Genomic DNA, 12784 nt, shown 5'->3' with positions numbered 1-12784 from the left:
AAGGACTGTGGGCTTGTCTAGTTTGGAGAAAAGGAGGCTGAGGGGCGACCTCATTGCTCTCTACAGCTTCCTGAGGAGGGGAAGGGGAGAGGGAAGCGCTGAGCTCTTCTCCCTGGTATCCAGTAATAGGACATATGGGAATGGTTCAAAGCTGCGCCAGGGGAGGTTTAGACTGGACATTAGGAGGCATTTCTTTACCGAGAGGGTGGTCAAACACTGGAAGAGGCTTCCTAGAGAGGCAGTCGATGCCCCAAGCCTGTCCAAATGCCTCTCAAACACTGACAATGCCCTTTGTAATATGCTTTAACTTGGTCAGCCCTGAACTGGTCAGGCAGTTGGACTAGATGATTGTAGATCCCTTCCAACTGAAAATAGTCTATTCTATTCTATTAACAATATAGATTTATTTGAGGTATAGTAAGAGAATTCAATGTTTTCAAATAATTTCCAGTACTCACTGGAAAGTAAATTGTGATAGTAATATGTATTTCTTCCAAGAAGAATTTTATTCTTGCTACTACCCCTAGTGAAGAAGCTGAATGAATGAATAGATTCAACTAAATAAATTTGATTTCTAGAATGGAACATTTTAAAGTCGACAGAATACTCATCCACATTGTATATTTTGGATTTTATGCCCTTTATTAAAACTTCAAAGGAATTTTCCATCTAGTACTCTCTTTACAGACACCATTACTTAAAAGTTACCAATTTTTAAATTGTCGTATAAGAGCTTATATTTCCACAATACCTACTTAAAATTTTACTCTGCTATTTCAAAGAGAACTCACTATAATCACTGTTGCTCTATTTTCTCAAATTTTCCATTTATTTGTACAAATGGAACACTGGCTTTTATAAGAGACCTAGTGCTAAGTAGTTTTAGTACACTGCCAGAGCTTCTAAGACAGATGCCTCTCTCTGGGAGAACTGCAGGTGGAAAGACCTATCCACCAGACAGAACAGCATCAAAACGGAGTGGAAGGGAGCATGGGAACACATACACCCAAGCATAACAAAAGTAATTGCTGCTATGTGAGTATTTTCACAAGCGCTGAATTTGAAAAGGACCCTAATCAAATCTCTTATCTTATTCATAATTATTTTTTATAAATTACTATCATAATTTATTTGGAAGAACCAAGAACAAACCTTATACATTTTTTCTTCCGCAACAGTAACATGAAGAGACACACAAACAAAAGAAAGAAGTGTTATGTTATCACAGTAGCACTTCAGTGTTACCAACAACAAAATTAACCATACCATTTATTGGCATGAAGGAAATATCCTGTGTATGTTCCCTTAATTAAAAATGGAAATTTTCAGTTAACATAATAATACAGATAGGATGACCCAGTTACATTTCTCATTGTCAGCAACATAAGTAACGATGGCAAACACATAAAACATTTTAAATAAGTCACTCTAACAATGAAGTCACAGCTGTATTATTCATAAAGATCACAGAAACAGAGAGTTACATCAACATGATGTTGGAATTTTTTATTATTATTTATACAAATAATGTATGTATCTCTACTCACTAGTTTATGTTGGATTATGCAGAAAGATCAAACGAGGGTAGGAGGAATTAAGTGGGAAAGGCGAAGCAATTATCCAAATAAGAAACCAGCAGAATACTTCCAGCTAAATTAGTAGTTACATGCCTGGCAACAATGAAGATATTCAGATCTTATGTGAAAAACAAAAAGAGACTATTACCAGTTTAATAGTCACTGCTGGAAAGGACAGAGTGAAAAGGATGTTTGCAATGCAAGGCCATAGAGTTTTCATACTAGAAAACTAGTCTCATAGTTTCATACTTGTAGTCTCTAATTTTATGAGAGCCTGGAATAAGGGTATTTACCTGCGTAGCGAAGCTTAAGCTTAGCAAAACAACACATATACAGGACTGTTTTAACATAGTTTACCAAAAGCTTTGCTTTGCTCAGTGCTTAATATCTCCCTTTGGCAAATAGCAAATAACTACCACAAGAAGTGATGTAACACTACTGAAAACTTATTTTGTCAGTAGCTTCTAGAAGAGGCCTTTCTGTGTGTCAAAATACCAGGATCCCTCAAATCAACAAAGTTAATCAGTCCAGGGACTGCTGCTGCTACACCCCCAATGTCTATTGGAAAAGGTGAGACTTGGTTCCATTCATCATGAAGTGCAAGAAATAACGGTGTTACTTGAAGGAAAATCCAAATACAGTTCACTTTGATACCTCTCATCATGCAAAGAAAACTATTTATTGTTGGTTATCCATGCTTACAGAACTATTACTACAAAAACCACTGAATATAAGAAAAGTAAATACTTTCATAGCCATCTGAAATGATCTTTTAAATAAGATACTGTATATAAAGCCAACCCACCAATATTATAAACAGTATTTCCAAATTATTACAACATGGACTCTGGCAGTATCGAGGATAAGGTCCTTTAATTTCACAACATTTCCTGAAGTACAGTGTTAGGCTTTGCTGTCTTAAGCAGGCTTGGTCATTTTGTTGTCATGCAACAAAAACTATTTTCTTACATTCTAACCAGTCATGCAATTCTCAAAAATTGAGGTCCACACAGATATTTACTGGAATAGTGTTAGTTTCTTGAATTGTTTGGCAATAAAGCAGTGTATCAAAACATATCAAGTAATTTCATAAAATTAAATTTAGCTGACATAATATAAACAACACATAAACCATGATCGAGATGGGGCAGGGGGAAAAGCCAAAATATGAACATTCTTTAAGGTTGTATCTAACAACACTTTTTCAATTAGGTGAACAAAGACCATGCTGCATTACTTTAAAACTTTAAATAAACCACAGATAAATAAATCATTCTAAACTAAGCACTGAAAAATCATTTCATCTACTAACCTGTCTGTGGTTTATTCATATTTCATAGTTTTCTTGCAATCAATTTTAAATAGCTAGCAATAGTGAAATAATACTTTTTGACAGCCATGTTCAGAAAATTACAATAAACAAATATTAAGAAAGTAAAAGCTTTAATCATAACCAGAATCATTGGACAGGTAAAGACAAACTATATTTAAGAGCAGAGAAAATGCATACGCAACCATAATTAAAGTCGATAAATCAAAAGTAGTGATCAGATGAGCAAGGACACAAACTGCAGATCATTACCTCCCAAAAATTTACTAAAAATTAAATTTTTGCAAAGAAATTGCAACATGCAAAAATGACAATGCAAACAAGGCATTATCAGACTTGTATTTCATGGTTCACTTCTGCCACCAAGCCCAACAACTGCCATCATACTGTCTACAACAACAACCTTCTGTTACATACAGTTTAACATCTTCTGCGCCTCCTACCTAATCACCATTTTTCAAAGACACCTGCTACAAAACAGGCTGTCTTGCTGGCTGCCAGAAACCCCTAAAGCCACCTTCTGTGTCCTCTCAGCTCCATTCTTTGGTATGAGAGCACCATGGGATTCATACGTATAGGAGAAGTTCAGATTTGCATTTTAAATTCACAACAACTTAGCACAATTACTGCAGGTAAGGGTCGTCATAATTTATAGGTGGTGTAGCTTCCTTTGACAGATTACAGTTAATATACATGTAATTTTTCTCCCTATCAGTCAATCTGAGAACAACTAAACTATATGGATTCATTCCCTTTTTCCTGATAGCTCCCAGGTTTCTTCCTCTCTAACCCCGAAGTTAATTCTAGAAGTATTAAGTCTTATAGTACAATTCTTGTTGACTTTGTGCAGTAGTTTGGGATAAAAACTTCATCCGTATACAACTCACAATTATGGCATTGGCAATAATTCTATTTAAGCGTGTAACTTACAGAGTACAGGTAAAACCAAAGTATCACCCCATCACAAGATGCAGAAGACAATAAATAACATAAAAAGGACATGAAAACTCTAACTGGTCAATCAAATTTTCTTAAATAAAATCTCAACGTGCAGTAGGCAAAAGTCTGCCTTGGCCAAGTGAAGGAAGCTCTTTTGGTAGATGAAACTCACTGGGAAGCGGACAGGTCAAATTAGGCAAGTATAGCTTGTGAGTATCTACAGCTCTCCTTCTAAATATTTTACTTGATATTCACCTGATTTTTTTTTTTTTCCAAGGAACAGCTAATTCATTACTGAAAATGCAGAGCCAGGCATGAAAGGCTCCACATTTTGCATAGTTATTCCAGTATCATTCTCGGTTACCCACCAAAAAAACCTAACGTTGTTACATAGTATGCTGTCATGACAAACCGTGATACACTCAGTTGTTTTTTTTTAAATATTGTTTGATCTTCACATACACATAAAGAATTGCAAAAGTGGTACAGAAATATGTACACATGACAGGTATCATCAAAATAGGTCATATTTTCAATGAGATTAAAATAAAACTATATTGTTCAGTGCTTAATCATTATCGGCCGAAATTGAAAGACAAGTTTACTAATAATAGCCTTCCACAATGCACAGCTCGGGACTTGAAATCAAACTAGCTTGAGCAGAAAATGCATTCTGCCCTTTGGGGAGAAAGAGGCTCCAGAAGAGCATTTTACAATGACCCATCTGGCAATTTCACAAGCAAGGTCCATCTGTCTTAAATTCAAGAATGATCATAATGGTAAAAAGCATTGGGGAATTCTGGTTTTAGAAAGTGAACATGGGGATATAAAGGTTTGGGTTTTTTAAATATAGACCAAATCAACTCATATTTCCTACTATATTTACACAAACAACCCTGGAAAAGGGCATTTATAGGTATACAGTGACTATGCCAACATTAGCAGGTAGTGCAGCACAACAGGAACAAGTTTGTAGACCAACACAATCGGTACTGGGAATGTGTCTGTGGTCCTGCCTTTTGGAAGGAGGTGTTACTTAGGACTAGCTCTGCTCTCAATTCAGTTTACACAGTCTAAGAGTGGTCTGTGAGGCAAATCAAAGCAAAGTTAGGTGGGGACAATGGGGACAGTTTATTCAAAAGTGCACTTTTGGTCTGAATGCTAAGGTAGGTTCACTCAAGTAGTTCATTCAACACACGTGCATGTTACATAGATATGTAAAAAATGGCCTTTATCATAATGAACCCCAACATCTTATAAGCTACCCGTATCACCGGAATTTTCTAATAGAATGGTAGTACAAAGAAACATTTTTTTTGTTGTTCTAAAATGCAATACTTTGCAAAACAACATTTGATTTGATTATATATACTTTTAGAAAAAATGGAGCAGAGCTTTGAAGTAATGTTGGATTATACCATTATAGCCTTGGAAATGGAGTGTCTTTTCATTGCAGCTAGTTATTTAAGAAATTTCTGAAACAATCCGATCATTTCAAAACAAATGATCCTCCTAAAAAGTATTAAAACTTTTTTTTAAGGCTTGCTTTAAACTACTGAATTTCTCACGGAACTGAATACGATATCCTAGTAGTTCTAAAATGATTAACAGGAGAGTTGGAACCTGAAAACTGGCATTCAACGTATTATGCATTATCTTTTTTAAAGAAACATTGTGTAATCTACACAGTAACCACTATGCTTTCTAAAAGCTGTTTATCCTTATTTTAAGATCTTGTCTTTTTAGACTGGAAGCTTTTTAAGGTAAAGCTAATAGAATGGGTTATTAAACTTAAATGTGGCTATGAGGTATTATTACATGATGCATTTATTTCTGTCTTTTGACCTACCTATTTCATTATATTAACATCCACACCTTCATTACAAAATTCAACCACTGCTCTTCAAGGACTCACATGCCTTGCTAGGGGAAGTCAGAAATTATCTTATATGGATTTTCAACTCAGACATAATATAGAAAGTACGATTCATTTCCAGCTCTATTGATTAGTCCGCAGGCCTGTCAAAATGCTTAGATTCAGGGACATAGACTGTACTTACAATTCAGGCAGAACTAACTCCCACAGCAGAGATCTTTTTCTTCTCATCTTTTTATAAACTTAGATAGTCTAACTTAAATTCTCTGAGCAGCTAAATTAATGAAGTCTGATTTTCCCTAACTCTGTATTCTACAGTTCATATGCAGTGCTCAATAACAGACACCACAAATCTCTGCCCTTCCTTCAACTAAGGCCCTAACAACAGTATGACTTTTCTTACCCACCTGTCTGGTTTTATGACACTACCTATTTCTGAAATGCTTAGCATTTTGTCAGATTTTGCAGAAACTGGCTAAAAGATTCAACAGACATTGGTACAAACACATACATAGAAGATAAACTTCCCTGCGTTAGGAAGTTATGGTAAAAATTAAATACAGTAGGGCTTTACAACACTGAAGAAACACCTACAACCAAATTCACCTTGCCGTTCTCATACTGTCCCCTCCTGACCCAGCCATCACATACACAGAATCTGTTGATTTGGAGCTCGCTCAAGCTCAGAGAAAATACATTGGTCCATAGCAATGTCATTGATATCGTAGTCAATTTTAATTAAACAAAAATATATCCATTGTTGTATTGACAGTTCTTTTAGCCTTTTTTTTTTTATTTCATTGGTGATTTTTCCAACAATCCAAAGAAGTTGTCCTAAATCTATGCAGTGTGGTATATTAAAGGATCTATTATGATAAAAATTTTGTGGTTTTGCATAACTGCATTTTTTTTGTTCACACTAATTAATGCATACCATAGAAGCAAGAATAATGTAAATTTTCATTTTGCCATTCACCATCTAATGAAATTTCCATAGGCAAATAAAATTATTAAAAAATAAGCAAAAATCCCAACTAAGTTGGGCTTTAAAATTTTAGATGAAAAATAACCTACTAATGATTTAACTTTATGAGAGAATCACCACTAAAAGCAGCATTTAGTATTTGTAATTCCATGCTTGACAGCTAACACTAGTACTTCAATTCATCATATGAGGGTCAATGCACTTTAAAAAATCCTCTAGAAAGCAGGCAGATATAGCAACCACTTTATGGCTGGAGAAAAAAAAAAACCAAACAACAAAGGAATGCTGTATTTGAGGTCACAGTTGTAGGAGGTCAGACCTGTGCTTTGATTATGTGGCCACATTACCTGCACATTAGGAATATATTATCCCCTTTTTACAGGCAGACAGTTTATTTGGATAATTGAGACAGATTGAGGTAGCACCTACAGTTACGTCTCCCTCCTTTTTTAACTATATGAATTCGCAATAGCAATTAAACAGCATGTTCTTTCTCATTAATGAAATAACTTTCATGATTTAAATGTTAATCTGAATTTAACTTTAATTGCTGTGCAACCCTGATCATGGAGCTACTAAAATAAAGAAATTACAGATTCAAAAAGAACCATCTTAAGTCATTTGGTGTAGTACTGATAGAAAAATCACAGCGCTAATGAGAAAGATTTACACAAAGATCACCTCCTTTGAGGTGAATCCTGATGCTGCCCTCCACAGCAAATTAACTGTTCGCTTGGAGAATAAATCTGGAAATTTGACCCTAAGCGTGACAAAGGTCTGCTCTTCCAAGGCCATTGGTCCTCACAGGGCTGAACTTGTCCAGCAACTTAGATTGCTCTGGTTGATAATTACTGTAACTTTTTCAAATCTGAATTTCTCAGACTTCCAAATTCCAGACAGCCAATGTTCCCCAAAAAAGAAATAGTGTTCAAACAAAGATTAATTCAACAAAATACTGTGAGTTCTGTATTGTACAAATCAGAGTATACTATAACAAATTTATACATGCCAAGGGCAAAAAACGCCTCAGCTTTCTCTGTTTATATCAAAGCACCAAACTACTACTTATACAGCAATAGTAGGAGACATTGACCCAGTTAGACAAAGTTTCAATCGCTGAAGCAGGAAGCAACAGTCCTTTTTTAGAAATAGGAATGCTATGTGTCCTTATGTGTCTGCAGTTGTGCATATTATAAAGGAACAACAACATACTGTGAAAACATGGAAGTATACAGATGTCATCTGCATATTTCTTACAAATGCAGTTTGGATTTGAAGTTTTGTTTCAAAACAGACTTCAAGGTATCAAAACTTTATATAAAATACAATGGAAACTCTACATTATGCAAAAAGATGCAATAAAAGGAGTTAATTATTCTATATGACACCTTGGGTTTGGTTCTCTCTAATTTATCATGTGGCACAAATTCAACTGCCTTAATAAAAATCTACCACATCAATGCTATTAACTGTACTAACTAAATTTATCTTCCCTCCCGCCCCGCGCCCCTTTCTCCACCCCCCGGGATGACTAGTTAATTTAACAAGATTTCTTCCCATAACCCCAAACTACTGGCCTTTCTCACTTTTAATTTTTTTTTTTTTATTTACATAGAATAGACAGAATGGACACTCTGCACTGGAACAACACCCAGTGGACAGACTTAAAATTCCCTAGTTTAATTGTTTCAAAGCAGAGTAGCAAACTCTGAAGCCTTTCTTCTTTACTCTCATTGGACTGCACCTTTTTGAAACTAAGCTTTAAATAAGCGGAAAAAGTTATGCAAAATCTTAAAAGTGCTAAATCAGGAGTTAGTAGCCATCTTCTCTGATAGCTACTACTACCAAGAGAAATTAAACCGAAAGTCATAAAATACAAATTCATTTTATGATACAATGAATACATTGTAAATGAACAGCCAGAAGACAAGCAGCTGAAGACAATACAATTCTGAAATCCAAGGGCATTGTCTCCCTGTTAGAAAAGCAATATTACAACAGTACTAACTGATACAGGATATCATTTTGGAGTTTAATTTCTTTCACTGACACCTCAAACTGTGCATAATTTTACAGCTATTTTTTAAATAAGAGAACAAAAAAAAAGTCACAAAAACACAACACATTCAAAAGATTATTATTTTAGATTTCTGTGAGCTATTAAGTAGTAGAGTTTGCTCCATAGATAGGACTGAGGCTCAATCCACAAAACCAAAGAGGTCAGAAATGTTTTCTGGTTAATCCATCAGAACCCACACAGGCAAATTACACTTTTACAATTTACCAAGAAGCATTAAACTGTAATCCTGAAAAGCAAATTTCTAAAATAAGCAAAAATAATTCATTTAAAACAAGATTTTAAAAGTGATTTAAGTGAGAACTCCATAATACGTATATATACTATAAACATGGCATAGAAAAAAAAAAACCAACCAGTAAGGCACAAGTTCCAACTCCATATCTTATCCAAAAATACTGTTCCAGCTCCCTAGTTCTTATCCCTGAACTCTGTCAGAAATCTCTGATCCATTCCCCCACGGAATACTATGGATAAGGTGTGGATTGTGATGATATGACACGTATACCAAGACAAAAAGAGATTTCGCATTGTGAGAGCTATGCTCCTGTAACAGTCAGCCTGAAAAGAAATCCCACCTATGGATGGTGAAGGTAGGTGTGGTTTTTTTCATAACTGGCTTTATAGACAGAGAAAAAAACATCAGATCTGTCTCAGATCTTCAGTAAAGCACATGATGTTGCTTCACACAAAATTACTGAAGTGGAAAACAAGAGAGGTCAGTGTAAGAATTTATACAATGGGAAAAGGACAGAGATGCATCAAACAGGTCTTGTTAAAACGAGAAAATTCATGCTTAGGTGCATATTAAGAGTAGTGCCATGTGAGTCAGTCTTTAATTATATTCCGTGTTATCAGTTCTTTTGTGATCAGTCAAGACTGATTCACTTTGGTGTCAGAACTTTCCAGAAGGGGTATTTCCAATAGATACATAAGTACTATTTATTGCACAAATTTTACAAATGCTCAATGAAACCCTGCACAATGAGTATGGATAAGGGCACACGCATTTAGGAATGATGCGGTTATCATATGTAGTGATTATAGAGAAAAATCCGGGAGGACAACCACAAGAATGAACAGTTACTTTCTAACAGAAGATTAAAAGATCTAGTTCTATAGTCTTAAAAGAAGACCAAGAACATATAAAACTGCTTAACAAGTTTATATACCACAGTGACTGAAAACTGACAGGGAGATCACTTAAGAGGAAAAGACAACACACATTATTTAGTATAGGGCTGGAAATTGTCAGGCTTTGACCTACCAGAGAAATTAGTCTTTGAAACAGCCCTGCGGTACTAGTAGGATTAAAAAAAAAAAACAACCCAACAAAAAACTCCAAAACACACACTCAAAAACTTTACTAATTTTGAAACGGAGCTTGATTAGCTTTTGAAACAATAACATAAGAAGTCTTTTCCCTTATATGAAAACCATTTCCTTCTTGCTTTAAGGATATACAAAGTATGTACACCAATTTGTTGAAACAAATCAAAGTACCAAATTTGACACAATTCCAATGGAATTCTCTTGTTATTCGCTTTTATAGAAGACCTATATTTGGCTATCTAGTAGCTTATTTTGTGTGCTGCTTGGAGACTCCAGCTGTAATACTGCTGACTTGTGGCTTCCCAAGTAAGAAGCCAGAAGATCCAAAAGTATTGTATTCCAAGATACCAGGCTACAGTTCTTCAGCAGGTATAATTTCCAAGTTTTCCAGTACTGGTACAGCTAACCAGGCAAGCTGCCTAAAATATTTGAGTTCCACGTGGATTTTGTTTAGAGGATATTACTACAAAATACGGGAACTGGAAATTGAGATGCAGGAGAAGAAAAAAACAAAACAAAACTAGTTTTCAACGTTTATATACCTTATGTGAAATTGAGCTATTTTTTATATTGATCTATATTAGTCATCAAAAACCACTGTGTGCATACTACTCATTTCAGCAGGTGCATGGGAATCTGATGTAGACTTTTCCTCTCCTGGGACTGCACTATCTTGAATGTTTACTATCATTAAATGTGTACTGCATTCTTTTTTTTTTCCATTCAATTTCAATACAACCATTATTTGGTACGCAATGTAGTAGCTTGTTCATGAGTATGTATTAGAGAAAATTGTCTGAGTATTTTATTTGCATTCCTCCAAAATTAGAAGAGTCAAAAAAAGAGGTGCTAGATGTGGTGTGCACATTGTTTCCCCTTTTACAAGGGGAAACATCCCTAAGTGGCAGTCAGGGATAATAAAAAGTCATAGTCCAGGCAAATGAGATGTGAAATTGTAAAACAGCTAGATGAAAAGGCAGTACATTTCAACATATACATATACCTGAAGACCAAACAGCAAAGGACTTCAAAGTGCAGTAATCCCCCAAAAACATATTGCTGCCAGTGTCTTATTTTCATTACGAAATGAAAATTGTATTTTAGAAGAGAGGTTTATGCCTATAAAGTCTTTAGTTATTAATGCAGGTACATCAATGACAGCTAGTTTAAAGCTCCATTTGCATCAAGTGATCTGAAGCTGTCACAAAACAAATTAAAATTGAATAAAAATGCATTTACAATTGTTACTGTGACTTTACAAGTGGAAAATGTTCCCACACTACTTGATAATCATTACACATACTACAAAAAACTAGTATTAGATATATTTTATTACATTGAGTTTTTGCTTTAAGAGACCTTAAAGGGCATAATTTCCCTCTATCCAACTACGAAGCTATAAATACATTCAAACCATGTAAGGCTGTTTTCCCCCCCAAACCTGCAGGCTGTTTGGCAGCTCTGTTACATTTTATTCTGTTCCAGATCAATTTTAAAGTCATTACAGTCATAAAAATTTATCATCTTTTGATTAAAGTACAGTTTTGTTTGTACATTTCCAGTCAACTTTCTAAGTTGCCTTTCAGACTGCAACCTTCTGAAGCAGGAAACTAACCTTCACATGTGCCTAGCACAACAAAAATCTAATCAAGTACTTGAGTGCTGTTAAGAGTATATATCCCATATTTCACGTTTTATTTAAAAAAAGACAAACAAACAAACAAAAAAAAACCCACCAAAAAACTTTTCCCTAAGTGGACATGACCATCCAATTTCGTCCCTCTTTCCATCTCACAGAAAATGAAAGCATTGAGTAGGCTAGATACACAAACATATAGACCATTAGAACAAATGATGAATGGACTGAATTTTCCTTTGAAGTTATTCCTTCCTTTCACAAATAACAGACTCTATAATAGGAAAGAATTTAAAGAGGAAGTAATTTTGCAGTTTTCACATTTATTTCTCTGAAATTTTGTTGGTATTTTATACCAAAATTACATAGAATTACTGAATGGCAACAATTAAACAAGAACATATTTTGTGATTACTGAGATTTAGTCAACCTAAAACTTAAAAATCACAATTTACTCTTCCACTAATAATATTCTATGCACAGTATAAAAGAAGTGGCAAAAGAGAATTTAAAAAAAAAAAAGAAAAAGTAAACCACAGCAACCCAGTAACTTACCCGCAAGGCTTCAATTACAAGGTCTCGTGCTTCTAGTTCTCCTTCCATTATACTCAAAAGCATCCGCAGTTCTGGCTTGCTCAAGTTATCCACATCAAACTCTCTTTTCTGTAAGAAACAAAACACTGATGAACACACTAACTGACTGCAATAGTTACTGTAAATCTGAAACATAGACATATCAGCATCCTAATTATGCTGATACATAACCTATAACTGTGAAAAGTTGAGGTGGCTTTATTTGTAGTATATAAAGTTGAAATTAATAGCAAATAGTCCAATTCTTTCTATTTAAAGTCAAGAAATTAAAAGCCCTCCAGTATGACACTGTTTCAAATCCTACACTTTTGCAAGGAATTGATCCTGCAAAGTCTTGTGAATGATAAGGCTGAAATGGTAAAGAAACTAACTTTGTGACTAACAGTTCCCACATGCAGCCTCATAGAGACCGAAACAATTCAGCAGGCCTGAAATAGC

The 12784-nt window shown here is 34.8% G+C and overlaps 1 protein-coding gene across 1 annotated transcript in view; it reads right to left on the bottom strand.

Annotated features, from left to right (window-relative positions):
* The window catches only part of CTTNBP2 (cortactin binding protein 2), a 76560-nt gene extending 64150 nt beyond the window's left edge, over positions 1–12410 (bottom strand). Inside the window, 1 exon segment of the mRNA XM_009324055.1 lies at positions 12308–12410. Coding sequence (XP_009322330.1) covers positions 12308–12370 — 63 coding nt within the window. The 5' untranslated portion in view covers positions 12371–12410.
* Positions 12411–12784: the final 374 nt, after the last annotated feature.

Source organism: Pygoscelis adeliae, unplaced genomic scaffold (assembly GCF_000699105.1).
Source record: "Pygoscelis adeliae isolate BGI_AS28 unplaced genomic scaffold, ASM69910v1 Scaffold24, whole genome shotgun sequence".
Classification (NCBI taxonomy): domain Eukaryota; kingdom Metazoa; phylum Chordata; class Aves; order Sphenisciformes; family Spheniscidae; genus Pygoscelis; species Pygoscelis adeliae.
The sequence above is the reverse complement of the archived record's forward strand: the minus strand, read 5'-3'. Positions and strand labels throughout refer to the sequence as shown.